This window comes from Prionailurus viverrinus, chromosome D3, assembly GCF_022837055.1.
Source record: "Prionailurus viverrinus isolate Anna chromosome D3, UM_Priviv_1.0, whole genome shotgun sequence".
Taxonomy (NCBI): Eukaryota; Metazoa; Chordata; class Mammalia; order Carnivora; family Felidae; genus Prionailurus; species Prionailurus viverrinus.
The window spans coordinates 19194940-19215015 of NC_062572.1; the positions used below are offsets into that span (position 1 = coordinate 19194940).

The window sequence follows — 20076 nt, forward strand, 5'->3', positions numbered from 1 at the left end:
AGGGGCCTGGGAGAGGCACTCTAGTGCACTGGGAAAGGGAGAGAAAGGTTTTCCAGGTGGCAGGGGGCAAGGAGGCATTCACCGGCAAGACCTGGAGTGATCATTGCTCAGCTCCCTGGGCTGTGTGTTGCAGCAACCCCAGAGGAATTAGAGGGAAACTGCAGACTGGTGCTGGTCTGGCTGTGGGGCTGGGTCAGCAGAGCCATGTATGCTAGGCTGTGTTGGGTTCTGATCCTGTTATCACTGTGCAGCCTCAATCCTCAGCACAGTTCCATGGCTGTGACATGTCCACATCAGCTCAAAGTGGCCTTCAGAGTCTTGCAGAGTTTTTTTTAAGTGTATTTATTTAAGTAATCTCTATACCCAACATGGGGCTTGAACTCATGACCCTGAGATCAAGAGTCACATGCTCCTCTGACTGCACCAGCAAGGCACCCCATGTTTTGCAATTTTTTTTAAGTTTACTTATTTATTTTTGAGAGAGAGAGAGAGCAAGCAAGGGAGGAGCAGAGAGAGAGGGAGAGAGAGAATCTGAAGCAGGGTCCACACTGTCAGCGCAAAGCTTGACGCGGGGCTTGTATTCATGAACTGTGAAATCATGACCTGATTGAGCCCAAACCAAGAGTCAGATGCTTAACCAACTGAGCCACCCAGGAGCCTCTGCTATGTTTCTTTTTTATTTATTTATTTTTCTTTAAAAATTTTTTTTAAATGTTTATTTTTTGAGAGAGAGAGAGAGACAGAGTGTGAGCGGGGAAGGGGCAGAGAGAGAGGGAGAGAGAGAGAGAGGGAGGGAGAGGGAGACACAGAATCCAAAGCAGGCTCCAGGCTCCAGGCTCCGAGCTGTCAGCACAGAGCCCAATGCGAGGCTTGAACTCACAAGTTGTGAGATCATGACCTGAGCCGAAGTCAGACGCTCAACTGACTGAGCCACCCAGGCGCCCCCCTAGGTTTCTTTTTTAAAGAATTGAATGCTTTGACCTTAATAGAAGTACTTAAAAAATTTTTTTTGTTTTAATGTTTATTTTTGAGAGCAACAGAGAGACAGCGCGAGTAGGGGAGGGTCAGAGAGAGAGGGAGACACAGAATCCAAAGCAGGCTCTAGGTGCCAAGCTGTCAGCACAGAGTGTGACGCGGGGCTTGAACTCACGAACTGTGAGATCATGACCCAAGCTGAAGTCGGACACTTAACCGACTGAGCCACCCAGGCGCCCCTGTAGAAGTACTTTTTGTAAAGCATTTGTTTTATATAAATGCTGATGTACTGATGGGGAGTCTACTTTTGTACTCCTCATCTGGGTCTGGTAAATGCAGACATTGGCCAGATTCAGAGAGTGTGAGAGGTTTGTCATCGGGCAGCATTCTGGGCCTTTTCCAGATTGATAAGAACCTGAAGTCGCTGGAGCGGTGCCAGTCCCTGGAGGAGATTCAGCGGCTGTACGAGGCTGGTGACTACAAAGCCGTTGTGCATCTGCTCCGCCCAACCTTGTGTACCAGTGGATTTGACCGAGCCAAACACCTGGAGTTTATGACTTCCATTCCAGAGAGACCAGCCCAGCTGCTGCTGCTGCAGGTGTGTGTGCCCACAGTTCCCCTCACTCTGACCTCATACCTTCTTTTTTTAATTTTTTTTTTCAACGTTTATTTACTTTTGGGACAGAGAGAGACAGAGCATGAACGGGGGAGGGGCAGAGAGCGAGGGAGACACAGAATCGGAAACAGGCTCCAGGCTCCGAGCCATCAGCCCAGAGCCCGACGCGGGGCTCGAACTCCCGGACCGCGAGATCGTGACCTGGCTGAAGTCGGACGCTCAACCGACTGCGCCACCCAGGCGCCCCTGACCTCATACCTTCTTTGCTTGGTTGTGAGTTTATTCTCTGAAGGCTTTGAGGTGGCTTTCAAGAACACGCATCTAGAAGAAAATAGTAGGAGTAAAAACTGCTAACTGGCATCTAGGAAGATGCTAGTTAGAAGATACGGTCAAGACTGGCAGAAAGCTGGAACCTAGGAGTGCAGGTTCCAGGGTTCTGTGTGGCTCAAAATGAGCCCACACTTGAATCAGAACGTCTGCCTGGCAGAGGAGGAAGGCAGAAAAGTCAGGATGTCACCCATCCATTCACCCATTTGTTCATCTGCCTGTCTTTCTATATTACCTTTGAAATTGAGCTTTGAGTAGTTGTTAAAATGGACAAACTCTACGATGTAATCAAGATCAAATAAATACCCATGTACGATCATGTGCTTGAGGAAAAAGAACACCACAGTGGTGTTTTGAAGCCATGCACCCTCTCGGCTCCCTCCATGCCTCCCTTCTTTAGGAGGTAAACTCTTACTGAGAGCTCGCTGGGCATCAGGATCTGCTGGGCACTGGGCAGTTTCTCAGTCTCTCTGTGCCTTGGTTCTTCATCTCTAGAATGGAGATGATCATCGTTCATCCCTCAGAGACCTGCTGTAGGGTTTATACAAGTTAGTGTGTGTTGGCACCATGCCTGGCATGTAGCAAGCACTGTACGGGTGCTGACTGTCATCAGTGCTGCCATCTTTGGGAAGCATGGGGTTGGATGATAAACTTGGAAGGTGATAAACATGATGTGCTTAATGGTGTTGGGTGGCCTGGCATCCCATCTCTATGGGTCACACACTAATCATGTTATATTTATTCTCTTATTGGGTCCTTCCCCTCCAATTTGGAAAGAGAGCCCAATCTTCTCCCAGGCATTTTGTTCATATTGTTTGAGACATTTCAATTAACTTTCTTGAACTGGGAAATAGTTAAGAGGTATGACTATAGGAGCAAATGGAGGCATCTCCATCGTGGTGAAAGGAGAGGAAACAGTTGATTCTGAGAAGGAAAGAAGGAAGGGAGGGAGGAGGGGGAGAGGGAGGGACATTGGGAGGGAGGAAAGGGAGGTTCTAGCTCCTGGCAGAGTAGGCTCAGGCTGGTTCATGCTGAGATCAGGGAATGAGATTTGTCTGACTTCAGTTACCATGGCAGGCTTGCGGGGTGGAGTGGAGGAGTGTCCAGCATGACTGCATGTGGGAGGGATGTCTGGGTGTACCAGGGAGGCCATTAGGTGCGGAGAAGGAGGGGGGAGAGGCTAGCCCTCAGTGTGCCTGATAAGAAGGCCCCAGTGATTCAGATGTCAGCTTGCTCCTGTCGTCCAGAACTCTTGGGTGTGGCGGGGTGCTCCATTGTTGGGTTGGATGGGCACTGAGCAGTACTGAGAGGGCTGTGGTAAGGCCTGGGCCAAGTGCTGTCGAAGTACCTGGTTTTTGAGAATTAAGTGACTCTTGTTTTTTCCTCAATTTCTTACAGAGGGGGTGTGTTTTCTTACTGATTTGGAGTGCTTTTTATATTTTAAAGATACTAATCTTTTTTTCATCAAATGTTGGAAATATTTTTTTCCCAGTCTCCTTTTATTTATTTATTATTTATTTTTTTATTTTAAAGTGAAGGAGTGAGCACAAGAGGGGAGAGGGGCGGGGGTGGGGTGGGGTGGGCGGGGGAGAGAATCTTAAGCAGGCTCCATACTCAGCATGGAGTGCGATGCAGGTCTTGATCCCACAACCCTGGGATCATGACCTGAGCTGAAATTATGAGTTGGACGCTCAACCAACTGAGCCACCCAGGCGCCCCATGCCAGTTTGCTTTTATATTGTGGCCTTTTTAAAAGTTGTGAATATTGTGTTGTCAAATCCTTTGATATTTGCAAACATTTATGATTTTGTTTATTATGCTTAGATAGCCTTTTCAAGACTGGAAGAATATTTATCCACTCATTCTACACACATGGATTGAGTTCCTACAGCGTGTCTGGCACTGGACAGGGGAGAAGGCCCACTTGGCAGAACCTATATTTTAGAAGGGAGACAGACAAGAAGCATGTCAACAAATAGATTAAAAGTCTGTTTGCCTTTGTTTTCTTCTAGTGGTGTTAATGTTTCATGTTTATTGTGCTTCATCTAGCTTTTATACGGTGTATGTAGGGGAGGGAGGGCCTGAATCCTCCCCTCTAGCAGTATGATGGGTCTCCCTCCCTATTTGGGCAAGCTGCCTTTTATGGTCTTTGATATAATCATGTAGTTTCTCCAGGTTGAATTGATTCTAAGTTCTTGATATTTTTGTTTGCGATTTTGAGCAGGGTCTTTTTTTGGTCATTATGTTTTCCAACTGTGCATTTCTGGTTTATAGGAACCCAACTGGTTTTTTGCATGTTTATTTTAAATCTAGCCACTGTGCTTCATTCCCATTATTTCTGATAGTTTCTGTTTTTTTCGGGTGGATGATCATATTGCCCACAGTCAACGGTAATTTGGTCTCCTCACTTGTTGGCAGTTATTCTTGTGCTTTTTAGCTCTTTCTAAGTTTGAGCCCTGGGCATTATGTCACATTAGAGCACTGCTGATGGGTCCTTGTCTTGTCCCTGACTTTCATGGCAATGCTGGCTGCACTTTCAGGTCCACAGTCTTTATCCTGCTACAAAATAAGCCCCTGTCCCTCACGTGTTTGGTGTTTGATCAGAAAGTGTCAGCCTTTGGGTTCCATGTCTGCACCCCATAGGCTCCTTCATACCTCTGGCCTCCTGCTAAAGAGTGCTGGCTTTCTCTAAAGAAACACAGGACCCATTTTCCTGGCAATTAGGGCTTTTAAATTGGGGGTGGTTTTGATCTATGTTCAGATACTGCAGCACATCCCAAAGGCGGTTTTGGGCATTTCTGCCCCACCCCTGTCTGTGTTACCTCAAAGAGCTGTGTCGCATGGAGCTGTTGCCAGCCCTCAGCTGCAGTGAGGTCAGAGCCTGAGGGGGCACCGGTTGGCAGGTGCTTCCTGCTGGTCTAACACCAGATCTGCAAATTCACAGCCAGACCGAGTTTCCTCACACAGCAGCATGATGATGAAAGCGGCTCAGACTGAGGTGCTTAAATGGGTTATGTTCTAGAGCAAAAAGAAAGGGAGCTTCACAAAAGATGATGGCTCCCAAAGAGGGGATTTTAAAATAGTGTGGTGTTCTGAGAGTTCCATGTGCCGGGACACGGTGCTGAGTGTGCTAGGTACAACAGCTCATTTCATGCTCCCAGTCACCTTCTTCCACGAGGGTACCTGTTGTGGGGGGCGGAGATGGGGACTCTTAGAACGATGACCTCAGTGCTGCCTGGCTAGTTGCCTCTACTGTGACCTTGGCTCAGGTCCTCTTCCGCAGAGAGAGTCCCTCCCCGACAGTCTGCTGAGACCCTTCCCCTGCTGAGACCCCTCCCCTGCTGAGACCCCTGAGTGCTGTGGCACTGGATGAGCACATGACTGGGTGGCCTGGGGCACAGTGGCTTGGGGTGAGAGCTGACAGAGGTGGTGGAGTCACTCAGTCTCACCTTGGCAGTTTGCCCACTCTGGCCTCCGTGTCCCAGCTTCATAAATGAGGCAACTGAGGTGCAGAGGTCAAGCACCTTTCTGAAAGCCCGCTGGCTGGCACACGCCATGCCGTGATTGCACGTAGATCGCCATGTGACCTCACAGATGCCTCAAGGCCCGTGGAAGGCCTCCGCTTCCCCTTTTTTTGTACTGCCCCTCAGTCCTGAGGACCAGGCGTGGAGAGCGCCATCACAGTCCTCTCACGGCACGCCCTCCTCCTCGCCCCTCCCTGTGCTCAGGACTCCTTGCTCCGGTTGAAGGACCACCGGCAGTGTTTTGAGTGCTCCGACGTGGCTCTGCAGGAGGCCGTCCAGCAGATGGTGAATGCGAGTGAGTCCGCAGCCAAGGAGGAGTGGGTGGCCACGGTGACCCAGCTACTGCTGGGCATCGAGCAGGCACTCTCTGCTGACAGCAGTGGCAGCATCCTGAAGGAATCATCGTCCTCCACTGGCCTCACCCGGCTCACCAACAACCTCATCCAGGTAATCTCCCACTCCTTCGTGCGCTGCCCTGCACCAGCAGGTGTGGTTCTCGGAATTCCCCCTTCGTAGCTCACTGGCTTTCACTGCAAGCTAGGGACCCCAAAGGGGCGCCTTGGCTACTCTGGCTGCAGGAAGCGGGCACCTCAGGTAGTGGGTGGCTGCGCACTGGCTGCACACCTTCCTGGGACTGATCGGGTCTGGGGGTTGCAGCTTGCTGAGCACTTGGCATCACAGGGTTCTTCCAGACCACCCATCCCTGAGTGACAGAAGCGGGCTCAGAGCAGGAGGCCCTGACCTGTGTGTGGTCAGCAGGAGGTAGAGCTGGGGCTGAAACCCAGGCCCTCTGTCTCCCTGCCGGGGCTCTCCACCACCCCATGTTATCCTGGCTCTCCTAGCCAAGGGGTGGTCCCAGTACTCTGCATCGTCCAGGTGGGCTTCGTAGCAGGAAACTTTCCTGAAGCCACCCTTGGCTCTTTCCGGACAACAGCTCTTCAGGCCATCAGCGCAGGTCTTGCCAAATCCATGTCCGTAACGTCCCCATCCTTTGTTTCTCCTCTGCATCTGTAGCGCTCTGCCTTAATCCAGGCAGAGTCTCTTATTTGAACTATGGGAGCGTGCTCCCCGCCCCTCTACACTCCTGGTGCAGCCACCACCCTGCCACAGAGGCACCTTTCTGACATGGAAATACCAGTGTGCTCCTCCCTCCCTTCAACCCTTCATGTTCCCCCTGGTTGCCCATCACCCAAGGTGTCTGAACCTGCCTGGCCTCCTCTCCACTCATCTACTTCCTTGTCTGTCTCTGGGCCTCTGCCTGCGTGCCTGTCCTGTACCCCTAGTTCCTGCCCTCTTCAGTATTGGTTCCACCACAACCACTCACCTGGAAACATCAAGGTTCTCCTCTGTCTGTCCCTACCCTTCCTCTGTGACCCCCCTGTGGCCCTCATTTGCTTTAATTACAGCGACTATACTGATTCTTAACTCTTGAGTGGCTTGTCTGTGGTTCTCTTCCCCCCAGGCTGTCACCTCCCCCGTGCTCTGCTCACCTCTGTAACCCTCACATCTGGCATGGGTCCTGGCACACAATAGGTGCAGAGGGCCTCAGGAACTGCATGTGGCATAGGGAGGACTGCCGGAGTGGGCTCCTCTGATGCCTGGGCTTACCACTGTTGTTGGGCACCCTGGGACTCTGATGACTGGAGTGCTGGAGTGCTTTCTAGTCATGTCCCCGCCTCTGCCCTGAGGGGTCACCCCAGAGGGTTGGAGGGAGAGCTGGCCCTACTGTGACACCCCTGTTCTCCCTCTCCCAGGTCATTGACTGCAGCATGGCCGTCCAAGAGGAGCCCAAGGAGCCCCATGTCTCCTCAGTGCTGCCCTGGATCATCCTGCATCGAATCATCTGGCAGGAAGAGGACACCTTCCACTCCCTGTGTCACCAGCAACAGCTTCAGAACCCAACGGATGAAGGTGGCAAGAAATGGTTCTGGGTGGAGGTGGGCCCTGACAGTCCTATCCAGATGCTGTGAGTGGGCTTGGGCCTCAGTCAGTAGGATTTTGTGTGGGGCCTGGACAGAAGCAGAGGCTTCTTCGGGGAGCTCATTGCACAGGGGGGTCGAGAGGCAGTGGGTGTGTGGTATTTCATGTCTGGTGCAGGTGGTAATAGGGTGACAGCATGGGGAGTGCTTACAAGGAGCACGGACACTGCTCCAGGCAGTCTCAAACTTGCTAACTCCTTTAATCCCCAAAATAGCCCTATGAGATGGGCAGCCATGCACTAGCCTTCGCACTTAACCACCACGCCCCCTGGCCCCTGCTGGCGTGAGCCAGTCAGGGCAGCAATGTGCACAGCTGGAGGGTAGTATGGAGTGAGCACAGGTCCAAATCCCAACTATCACATCTTGGCTGCGTGACCTTGGTCAAGTCATACAACCTCTCAGCCTCTATTCCCCACGTATATGCTGGGAATAATGGTACCTATCTCAGAGGGTTGTTCTGAGGACAAAATGAAATAATAAAGCTATCATTTGCCAAATCAGTGTCTGGCACATGAGGGTGACAAATGAGTAATTGTGAATGAGAAGCTGGAGAGAGAGCCCAGGACTCTTTATGGAGATGGCACTTGAGCCAGGTCAATGCAGTGGTAGGAAATGTGGTGAATTGAAGAAACAACCATAACAGCTAAATGACCTTTTAAACAAAGATACCCCATCATTCTTTTAAAAAAATTTTTTTAAATGTTTATTATTTATTTTTGAGAGAGAGAGAGAGAGAGAGAGAGAGTGCAAGCAGGGGCAGGGCAGAGAGAGAGGGAGACACAGAATCAGAATCTGAAGTAGGCTCCAGGTTCTGAGCTGTCAGCACAGAGCCTGACACGGGGCTTGAACTCATGGACTGTGAGATCATGACCTGAGCTGAAGACGGACACTTAACCGACTGAGCCACCCAGGAGCCCTGTTCTCCCATTTTGCTCAATCACTGTACATGGACTCCTGCAGGAAGCCTGTGACCTTGGGTGGGGTGCATCTCTGCAGCTGTAGCAGACCCTGAAGGAGCTGGCGGTTGGGGGTTGTCTGCTGACTGCATTCCTCTTGCTGGGCAGCCAGGCGTACCTTAAAGGGGATCTCCGAGAGAGAACAAAGTCCAGGCTCTCTGGCAAGGATTGTGTGCAGCACTAGCCCTATGATCTCCCTTCTTCTGTCTCTGCAGACATAGGTTACAGACAAGTGAATTGAGAGCAACACCTGCTTTAAAATTATGGTTTTAAGGAAAGGGCAAATTGAGCTTATATTTGGGAGAGTGCCCCAGAAAATTCATTGGTGATATATTAGAGCTACTTATGTAGTGTGGAGGAAGTGCCCTAACTATGAGCAGGGTAGAAAGAAATGACATGGCCACTGTGCTGACATAGCGTAGCCTGTCCCCCACCCTGTGTGGGGGACAAAAAAAGAAACACACGAACTCAGGAAGAAAACTTACATTGAGGAACAAAGGCAGGGACCCTGTAACAATTTGCACAAGAAATAATTTGTTAAAAAATCTGAGCTCATAAGCAGAATGAAACAAAAAGGAAAATTGCAAAACTAAGGGAAAACATTATAAACCAAGTCTCACTGTTACAACTAACAAACCAGACAGCAAGGAGCAGAATGAACATGGCTAGAACGGAAACCAATGGATGCAGGTCAGAGCTAACAGCATTAGCGAGAAGAGGATGGATATGGGAAACAGGTTGTCCAGTGTGAGGATAGGTAGTGCTCCTAAAGGAAAGACCCCAGCAGTGAAATAGGATAAGCAGTCAACCCACTGTCAAATATGGGAACATTTCTCTGTAAAAAAAAAAAAATTGAGCTTGCAGATTCATTGTTCAGCATGTACCATGAAAAATTGGTAACGCCACAAGATACATCCTACTTGAAGAATAAAGATTTTTTAGGGGTACCTAGGTGGCTCTGTCGGTTGAGTGTCCAACTCTTGATTTCTGCTGAGGTCATGATCCCAGGGTCATGGGATTGAGCCCCACCCTGGGCTCCATGCTGGGCATGGAGCTTGCTTAAGATTCTCTTTCTCCCTCTGCCCCTCCCCTGCTCCTGTGCAAGCACATGCTCACTCACTTGCTCTTTCTCTCAAAAATAAATAAATAAATAAATAAAAATAAATAAGTATTTTTTAGATTTCTAAATTGAAAAAATGATTTATCTTCACAGGTTAAACATGAGACTCATTTCAGATTTCTCCCTAGCTGCACTCAGAGCAGTTGAGGTGATGTCTAAAAGTCTACATGATTCTCAAGGAACGATGGTACGATCTAGGACATCTAGCCAAGTTGTTTGTAATTAATAGTGGGAACAGACATTTACAAATCAGGATTCCAGCTCCTGTGGGTGCTTTTAAAGATGTCACTGGAGGATGAAGTCAGTAAACCAACATGAGTCAGAATGAAATTCGTCAGGAGTGGAAAAGCCACAGGCAAGGATTTGAGATGAGCACCAAATCCATTTAAACTTGGAATTGAGAGAAAGCAGTTATGCTGATTATGGTTGCAGAACAGAGTGTCAATGTTGCAAACCTGAAGTGCTACAAATAATATGCACAACAAAATTGGGAGATGAGGAGAAAGGAGGAAGTGTTACAAGGCTATCTCCCATCTTGTATAATAGAATCACTTGATGCTGTTGAAAATGGAAACTAAAAGATCCATAAAAAATTAGCATAGTTTAGTTTCCTCATGATTTTCTGAGTTATGTTTTTTATTAAAAAAATTTTTTAAGTCTATTTATTTTGAGAGAGAAAGAGAAAGTGGGGGAGGGGCAGAGAATGGGAGATAGAATCCCAAGCAGCCTCCGCATGGAGGCTGATATGGGACTTGAACTCACCAACCAGCATGAGATCATGACTTGAGCAGAAACCAAGAGTTGAATGTTTAACTGACTGAGCCACCCAGGCGCCTCTATTTTTAAAAATTATTTATTTATATATTTATTTTAGAGAGCACACAAGCTGGAGAGGAGCAGGGGGCAAAGGGGTGGTGTGGAGAGCAGGGTGGGGCAGGGTGAGGGAGAATATCTTAAGCAGGCTCCACGCTGAGCCTGACACAGGGCTCCATTTCATGACCATGGGATCATGACCCCAGCTGAAATCAAGAGTTGGACACTCAACTGACTGAGCCACTCAGGTGCCCCTTTTTATTTTTAAATCCATGCCTTTCATACCTTTTTGACAGGGACTGGCCAATAGTAAAAAGTATGACATAAATTTCATGAAAGAATTCTTATTCTACTGGGCGTGAGATGCACTGGTATTTTCTGTTTTGTGTTCTATCCTTAATCCTCTTTAAAAATGCTAGTTACAAGCCCACTAGTGGGTTATAGTCCAGAGTTTCAGAAGCACTGAAGGATCTTTAAGGAGCTAGTAATCATTCTAGTGGTGAACCTACACTTAACTGAAAGGTAGTCATTCTTTTTTTTCATCTGTAATATTCCAAAAGACCTTAGAATAAGAATCTTGAAGTTAAGAAATGGTATATATAGTATGGGTTTCATTATTTTTATTTTTTTAAAATTTTTTTACTGTTTACTTTTTATTCTTGAGACAGAGACAGAACATGAACAGGGAGGGGCAGAGAGAGAGAGGAGACACAGAATCTGAAACGGGCTCCAGGCTCTGAGCTGTCAGAACAGAGCCCGATGTGAGGCACAAACCCACGAACTGTGAGATCATGACCTGAGCCAAAGTTGGATGCTTAACTGACTGAGCCACCCAGGCGCCCCGGGTTTCATTATTAAAAGTTATTTCTCTCTTTCAAAATGTTTCCTATATGCCCAGAAAGCTGCTTCCAGGGATGTTCACTGAACATCAGCGTGTTTATTTGGAGGTGGATAAGGCATTCCTTATGTCTTCTTGTATGATTTGGATTTCTTTTTAAGTGTATTTATTTATTCTGAGAGAGAGTATGTGAGCAGGTCAGGGGCAGAGAGAGAGAGGGAGATAGAGAATCCCAAGGTGGAGCCCCACACGAGGCTCTATCTCACGAACCGAGATCATGATCTCAGCTGAAGTCAAGAGTTGGATGCTTGACTGACTGAGCCACTCAGGTGCTCCTGAATTGATTTTTGAAAAGTATGTATTGCTTTTGTAAAGCCAATCAAGTCATTAACTTACTTAAGAAGACAAAAAGATAAAAAATGAAAGAAAGAAAAATCTGTGGCCACTTTGGTAAAGACAGAAAAGCCCACAAAGGAGAGACTGAGCTTTGCAAGTCCCACAAGTGTCCCCACGCTAATTCTGTCGGTCTGGTCTTTCCCTAGTGATGGCTGAGACGCCCATGCTCCCATCCTCCCTCATGCTGCTCAACACTGCCCACGAGTATTTGGGGAGAAGGTCCTGGTGCTGCAATTCCGATGGGGCTCTACTGCGATTCTATGTAAGCGTTGCCCTCTTGGCCAGGGCTGGTGGGGCGGGAGGGATGGTTTGGCGTCCTGAGGCTTGCTTGGCCTCCCTCTGTACTGGGGCCCACTGCTCTTCTTTGATTCATATGTGACTACTCAGAGTTGCCAGAAAGTCTGAACTTGGTTCCCTTATGCACCTGAGGTTCACGGCTTCTGGACCTGGCCTTGACCTACAAGAGGATTTAGAACCACTAATCGTGACTGCATCTGTTTTGTGTGTGTCAGGCATAGGGCCAGGCCCTTCATAGTAATTTAGAGGCAATAACTGCATTCACCACCACCTTCCAATGAATCCTGTTTGCCCAGCACCACTCACGAAAGGTAGTAGTTGCTGAATCAATAGCTATTTAGTAAATAAGTATTTAGTGACTGCAGATAGCTGTCTCTTACTAGCAGCTGTGATTGACTGGGCTTACTGGGGATAAGCAGCATGATTCCTGTCCCCAAACCTCACTGCTGAGTGTGAGGCCAAGCAGTGCAGACAGGTTACAGAGCATGAGAGGGGCACCTAACCCAGCCTGCAGTGTCTGTTTAAAAAAAAATTTTTTTCTTTAATGTCTTTATTTTTGAGAGAGAGAGAGCACAAGCTGGGGAGGGGCAGAGAGAGAGAGTGAGGCACGGAATCTGAAGCAGGCTCCAGGCTCTGAGCTGTCAGTGCAGAGTCCGACACGAGGCTCTAACTCACGAACCGCGAGATCATGACCTGAGCCGAAGTCGGACGCTTAACCAACTGAATCAGCCAGGCTCCCAGCAGTGTCTATTAATAAATGTTTTAGTGGAACATAGCCACAACCATTCATTTACATGTTAACTATGGCTGCTTTGGCAATACAGGGGTAGGGATGAGGAGCTCTGATAGAGTCCGTGTGGTATGTGAAACCTAAAATATTTACTATATAGCCCTTCAGGAGAAGGTTTGCTGACCTCTGCTGTATACCTTTTCAGTGAGCATATCCTCTCTACAAGTGCATCTCCTGCCTCCCCAGCCCTTGTCTTCCTCCTCTGTCCTGTGCTTTCCCCATGGCTCATACCATCTTCTAGCATGCCATATAATTTATTTATCTGTTATGTTTATTGTGCGTCTCTTCTCCATTAAAATGTAACTTCCCTGAAGGTAGGGATTTTTGTTACTTTTGTTCACTGCTGGATCCCAGTACCTTAGCACAGCATATCTAGCCCATAGTAGGTGTTTAATAAGTAATGGATTGAATGAATGAACGAGACTGAGAATACGTATAGAGCTCCTGTGTGCGTAGGGCTTGACAGTTTGCAGAGCACTTGTGCTGAGGAGGTGGAGACTTGGCAGGAGCCCCAGCTGTAGATGCCTGAGTGTCTGCTCTACCCTGTGAGTTCTGAGGGCCTCCCGGGTGCTCACCCTGGGTCAGCGCCACACTTCAGGACCATTTTTGGAAGAATTGTGCCAAGCTTAGACTGTATTGCTGCTCAGGAGTTGGCAACTTCCTTTTTCTGCCTTCCCTCTCCCAATGAGAGAGTGTGGGGTCACTGTTCTACTTCCACAGGGTCACCTCTATAAAGCAGTTTCCCTTACGCTGCTTGGGGGAGAGTCAAGAATGAGTCAGCCCCTTTGCAAGCTGGTACCCGACAGAAATGGTGCTGAGGTGCCTTCTGGGTAGGCAGCAGGGGCGATGATGGGATGACCATACTCTGGATTTTCCTTAGTCTACATCTTTTTTGGCAGAGTATGAATTCTAGCTGCCAGGATCTGCTAAGTGAATCTGAGGGAGTGGACGTGATAGGAGTACCGCCGTGTTTCATTTCATAGCTCCTGATTTTCCTACCCGAGGCCTAGCCTTTAATTTCTTCCAGCTCCTGCAGCAACTTCACTTTTGTGGACTCGGCCTCTGCTTATTGAGTGCTCTCTCTCTCTGCTCAGGTCCTGACCACCTCATGCCTTCTGTTTGTCATACTCTGCCCCAGGGTCTACATGTCTGGCTTGACCTTTCCTTCCTGCCATGTTGGTCTCAGCTCAGAGGACACCTTCTAAAAGAGGTCTTCCCTGGTCCTGCCACTCTGTCCTCATGACTGCTGAGCAGCCCTGCTGTTTGTTTCTGTGTCACGTGCCTCTCTGCTAGCTGGTGTGTTCCTGAGATCAGAGACCTTTTTAGTCTTGCTGCCTGAAGCATCTCTAGGGCCTTGAGCAGTGGCTGACATAGATTACTGTCCAGTTGATGTTTCTTGAATAAATAAATGAACAAACATAAAGTTATTCATTCATTGATCTACAAATGGTTGCTGAGCATTCACCATTTTGGGTGCTGTGGGCGTTACGAAGGTGAATACTTTATTGCTGGCTCTTCCCATTGCCCCAGGTTAGTGGTCTTCAGATAAAGGATTGTGTCTTGGGAGTGCTTTGTGACTGACATGGGGAGATCTTTTGTGTGGATTTTTTTTTTCTTGGATGGAGTGGAAGTATTCTCTGAGGGAGAAATCCTCTTGGATCTCATCTTTTCTTGAGTTAGTATTTCTTTTCATATGTTATATTCAGGTTGCTGAATTCTTATCCATTCATCCACACTCAACTCAAATGGCCCCTTTTCTATAGAGCCTTTACTAACTTCCAGACTGTCCCTGTTACACTATGTCCTGGTACTACCACCCAGATTGTGTACACATTAACCATCTGCTGTATTTGCTTCAATCCTGTCTTCTAATAGAAATAAAAAGTTACAGGAAGGATAGTATACTCTTCCTCACTGTCCTTCCCTCACCCCCATAAACCATAAAGGAAAGGACTAATAAATATGACATTAAAATTTTAAAATTCTGTAAAACAAACACTATACACAAAGTTCCACATAAAATAGCATAGTGATAGAACTACACACACACACACAGACACACATGTGTGTGTGAAACTGGTGAAACATACATATCAGACAAAAGACTGGAATTCAGGGTATTTAAAAAACTCCACAAATCCATAGAAAAAGAAAAAAGTCCAAGAGAAAAATGAGGAAATTATATGAACAGATCACTAGAGAGGAAACCTTAAAGGCCAATAAACATGAAAAGACACTCAACCTCACTAACAACCATAAATTCTTTATTAAAAAGGAATTAAAAGCAATGGAATACCATTTTGTCCTTTCAGACAGTCATCAACATTTGTCTGTGGTACCTAGGGCTGATGGGGCTGTGTAGGAATTTCCATCCTGCCATCAGAAGTATAAAATTAGTGGGACGCTTGGGTGGTTCAGTTGGTTCAGTGTCAGACTTCGGCTCAGGTCATGGTCTTGCGGTTCATGAGTTCGGGCCCCACATCAGGCTCTGTGCTGACGTCTCAGAGCCTGGAGTCTGCTTCAGATTCTGTGTCTCCCTCTCTCTCTGCCCTTCCCCTGCTCATGCTTTGTCTCTCTTTGTCAAAAAAATAAACATTAAAAAAAATTTTTTTAAAGTATACAATTAATTAGTTCAACTGTTTTGGCAAACAGTTTGAAAATACAGTTTTTAAAGTTGCAAATGTGCAAACCCTGTGACCTGGTAATTCCTTTTATAGGAATCCACACTAAAGAAAAAGAAACTTTCACATGCATATAAAGAATAGCATGTTGGTAGATGTTAACCATAATGCTGTTTATAACACATATACAAAAAAGGATAAACACCCTTAATGCTATCATTAGAAAAGGTAAAAAAAAAAAAAAATGGTAACAAATATTTACAGACAAGGTGATGTTATGTCTAAGATTTGTTTCCAAATGATGTGGGGTGGATTGGGGACAGTTGGGTGAGGGACTGGCTATGCACAGACTTAGTAATCAGTGCTTATTAGTAATCAGTGCTTAGTAATCAGACTTATTAATCAGTGCTCCATATGTGGGCTCACTATACTATCATTTCTAGTTTAATATATGTTTGGAATTTTCCATACTAAAAAGTTTGAAATTTTGATATCCCCGTACAATAAGATTCATTTCAGTTCACTGAGCTATATTCACATTGATACAAATTTTAATTAATTTTAATTAATTTAACTGCTTAGAGCAGTGCAAATGAATGAACCAGATTTATTTGTATCAATGTGAATATAGCTCAGTGAAATGAATAAGAGCAACGTGCAAAGGGTTATGTATTACATGATATTTTATATGTAAAGTTTAAAAACCCATGCAACTATATAGTGTATAGCACAATATAAAAATAGGGAAATAAACATACACACATCTGTATCATTTCTTTGGATTTACTTTGTGCTTTTTCTAACTTATTGCGGTGAAAGCTTATTTCAGTGTTCACTCTTTTTTTTTTTCACATCTTGTTATCATTAAGGTATTAATGTTTCTAAATTAAGTGCAGAAGCATTGGGAAAAGCCATGGGGTTAACATCAGGTATAAGGTCATTCAGTGACATCTTCCTAGCATTAAGATGTGTTTACAAACTTACATATAAAAGCTTATGTGAAAAGACATTTGGTGAATTGTTTGAATGACCCGGTGTATAAAGTGCCCTTCAAGTAACTTCTTCCTTTTATATAAGATAAAAGATATAAGATATAAGTTTATGTGTGAAGCCTATGGGAAAAGCCATGTGCTTATCAACCTGAAACTACACTGTGTTTAGATGGCCACTCAGTGGCAGTGTTCACTCTTTTTTGTACAAGTGCTGAAGGTTATAAGTTTTCCCCAAGTACATTTTTAGCTGCATGCCATGTTTTGACCTGTGGTATTTGCTACCTTTATGTACTGATTTCTCATTTTACTGACTTATGTTCTGAGGATGTGGTGTGTATTATATTTTGTCTTTAGTATTTGTTGAGATGTGCTTTTTGTCTAGTTTTGGAAAAAAGCTCATGGATGCTTGAAAAGAATGTGTATCTGGTAACAGTTGGGCATAACAATGGCCATTGAATCTAATCTTCATAGATGCATCACTTGTTGACTGTGTTGTTTACATCCTCTGGAATCCTTATTGATGTTTTGTCTGAGAGAGACTCCCTCAGTCCTAATGGGATTTACCATTTGCATTATAACCACCTGTTTAATTTACTGCCCCTCCATCTGAGCTTCTTAAAAGGAGAGACTGTGTCACATTGTGCCTAACATAACGAGGTGCTTGGTAAATATTTGGGGAGCAAATGAATGGCCAAATAAGTGGGTAGAGAACTTACCAGAGGGCATATAATATCTCCTAGCAGCTGGTAGATACTGACTGGATGTGCTAGAAGGAAGGCAGTTTGGCAAGCACGCCCTTCTGGTCACTTGTCAGATCTGGGCCTAGAATGGCTCCTGTGGGGGTAACAGGCCCTTTTAGGAAACAGGCCCAAGAGACACGGCCTCCTCAGGTTAACAGACTTGATAGCGTGGTGGTCTCCCTGGGGTCCCACTGTGCCAGGGAAGCTGGAGAACTGGCACCTTCTCCTCAGGCGTCTCTTCCTGCCTACCACAGGTACGCGTTCTCCAGAAGGAACTTGCTGCATCCACCTCTGAAGACACGCACCCCTACAAGGAGGAGCTGGAGACCGCCTTGGAACAGTGCTTCTACTGCCTGTACAGCTTCCCTAGCAAGAAGAGCAAGGCCAGGTACCTGGAGGAGCACTCAGCCCAGCAGGTGAGGGTGTCCCCGCCCCTGCCCAGGGGAGTGGGGCTCAGAGAAGCAGGGGCGTGAGCACTCCTGGAGGACATCAGACACACACCTCTTGTGGTTAGTTGCACCAGGAGAATGAGAGCATGGTCAGATGTAGTCTGATCATAGGAAAAGGGTTTTCCTTGCAAAAACTAGCTTCGTAAATGTTGACCAATCATTCAAAAGTGCAGCATGGCAATTTTCAAAGGATTTTCTTTTCCAGTCGGATAATATGAATAATTCCTTAGAGGTTTTCATTTGTTTTTGTTGTTTGGGTTTCAAGCACTCATGGCTTGTCAGTACTGTCATTTATTCTTACCAATTCCATTCCCTGAATGTATGCTCCTTGGGCAGGGCCCCCACTGTGGTCCCATGTAGAATGCAGACCCACCCTGGTCCAGAGCAAGCAGTGGGGCAGCTGAGGCTCAAGGAGAGGGTCAGTGGCCTGGCCACAGTGCCCACTCGTGATTGAACCTACCCTCTGGCTCAGCCATGTGGACTCAACAGAGTGTGGCCCTCAGTTTCCAACATTTGTCTTTGTAAAGGCCGGGCTTATGCCAGTCCATTTTTCTGCTCTTCAGACATTTGGGTTTGGGAATTAGAGTGAGTATGCAGATTTTTAAAAGTATATGGGACTTTTTCTACACTCTAACATATTGTAACCTTGTCTGCATTATTTCCATGGAAGAACCTTTCCCTTTCTGCTTTACCCTGACTGTACTATGATCTGCTTTCTGTCTTTTCTCAAGGTGGACCTTATATGGGAGGACGCTCTGTTTATGTTTGAGTATTTTAAGCCCAAGACCCTTCCTGAATTTGACAGCTACAAGACCAGCACTGTGTCTGCTGACTTGGCCAACCTTCTGAAGAGGATCGCCACCATTGTGCCCCGCACAGAAAGGCCGGCCCTGAACCTGGACAAAGTCTCTGCCTACATTGAGGGCACCTCGGCCGAGGTAGGAACTGAGCATGGTGGAGCTGTGTCTCATCATTTTCCCCTCCGGCACTGCTGCTTCTGCACCTTGTCTGCTTTCCTTGCTCTATATCAGAAGTCAGGTCCATGAGAAGCCTAGTGTCTGTCCTGTGCTAATGTGAATGGTCCTGGGTTTGCAGCGTTACTGGTCACATCTGAGACCCTGACTCCATCTCCCCTTATCCTGCTCCCTCACCTGCCAGGTGCCCTGCCTTCCAGAAGGGGCCGACCCCTCCCCTCCAGTGGTGAATGAGCTCTACTACCTCCTGGCTGATTACCATTTCAAAAACAAGGAGCAGTCTAAGGCTATCAAGTTCTACATGCATGACATCTGCATCTGCCCCAACAGGTCAGTGACCTGGGTATACGGCCAAGCAGGGAGGGTTGGGGTGACCCCAGCTCAGCAAACCCTTTCCTGGGCCAGGTTGGGGTTTCCCTGCCATAGCAAAGAGATTAGGGGAAAAGGAATGAGAAAGTATGGTTAGCACTCTGCAGTTATTAGGAAAGGCAAGAGACAGGTTCTTCATAAAAAGAGGAGCAGTGGAGAAGGCTTCCTTCCAGAAGATACCTGGGATGAGCACTGGCCTCAGAGAAGGTATGAGGTTTCCATCTGGATCCAGGCCAGCAGGGCAACGGGGTCCCATCTAGTTCCATCCTCCTGGTTGAGTGCTGCCTCCTTTCCTGGCTCCTGGCCCTGGGAAGTGGGCTGATGTGTACTATGTGTCTTTAGCTAATGGTTGTTTCCTTATTTTGGGGAAAGGGGAAGGTAATAGAAATACTTAAGCTAGGAGTTCTCTTTCCTTGCTCTGATGCAAGTGTTGGCAGTAGCAATTGTCATGACAGTAAAAGTAGGAGAGCCTATTGTATGTGAGGCTCATGCTTTCTTCCCCCTGAGCCCGGGTGGCTTTTTCTTAAATTGTAATGGTTGGTCTGTTCATCCTGAAAGGGCTCTGCTAAGCTCATAAAGTCTGATTCATTTGATTGAGAGGGAACATTTTCTCATGGCCTCCACACCTAGGAGGTAAGCCTTGGGTCGAGATAAGCTTTGTATCTGAAGGTCCAGAGTAGTATCTGTAGGTAAAGTATTCAGGGGCCAGGCCGCAGAGGCTGCCCATCCTCAGGGGAAAACGCAGAGCTCCATCTTGTCAGGACCCACCTGGCCCGGGGGAGAGGGGCTGGGATCTGAGTAGAGAAACCAGTTTACACAACTTCTGTAGCTTGTGGGAAAGGTTCTCCCAGCCCCCTTGTTGCTCAGCGTATGATTTCCTTCAGGCAGGGAGCCATGTATTGGTGGCCCTGGATGTCCTCTCTGGGGTCACTGTGGACCAGTTTGGTAGGGGAGATCCATGCTCAGGCTGGCTGAGTGCTCCTGCTCTAGGCAGTGAGGAGTCACCTCCTTTGCACTGCTGCCTCCATGTCTGAAAAGTGAGGGTGATAAGACCAGCCTGCCTGTGGAGAGGTGAGAGCCTGGCGTGACACCTCTCACCCAGCAGCCCTTTGGGTTACAAGACAAGGTTCGTGACAGCTCATTTGGGTCTCCTTCCGACTTGTACATGCACCGGTTCAGAGGGTGTCAATCTGTCAGGCTTGGCCTGCTGGCAGCCATGCCGTAGAGGTGGGGTGCCCTGTGAGGACTGGCCCCAGGGCCAGGAGGAACTTGGTGGCCTAGTCCTGACCCTCCTTCATTC

At 47.1% G+C, this 20076-nt stretch overlaps 1 protein-coding gene across 7 annotated transcripts in view; it reads left to right on the top strand.

Moving 5' to 3' along the window:
- The window catches only part of CABIN1 (calcineurin binding protein 1), a 153303-nt gene that overhangs the window by 37518 nt on the left and 95709 nt on the right, over nucleotides 1-20076 (top strand). For all 7 annotated transcript variants that reach the window (XM_047827547.1, XM_047827551.1, XM_047827548.1 and 4 more), the window contains 7 exons: nucleotides 1379-1573; nucleotides 5647-5889; nucleotides 7197-7353; nucleotides 11691-11806; nucleotides 17239-17400; nucleotides 18165-18371; nucleotides 18592-18737. In XM_047827547.1, the coding sequence (XP_047683503.1) occupies nucleotides 1379-1573; nucleotides 5647-5889; nucleotides 7197-7353; nucleotides 11691-11806; nucleotides 17239-17400; nucleotides 18165-18371; nucleotides 18592-18737 (1226 nt within the window). The remainder of the gene's footprint in view (nucleotides 1-1378; nucleotides 1574-5646; nucleotides 5890-7196; nucleotides 7354-11690; nucleotides 11807-17238; nucleotides 17401-18164; nucleotides 18372-18591; nucleotides 18738-20076) is intronic.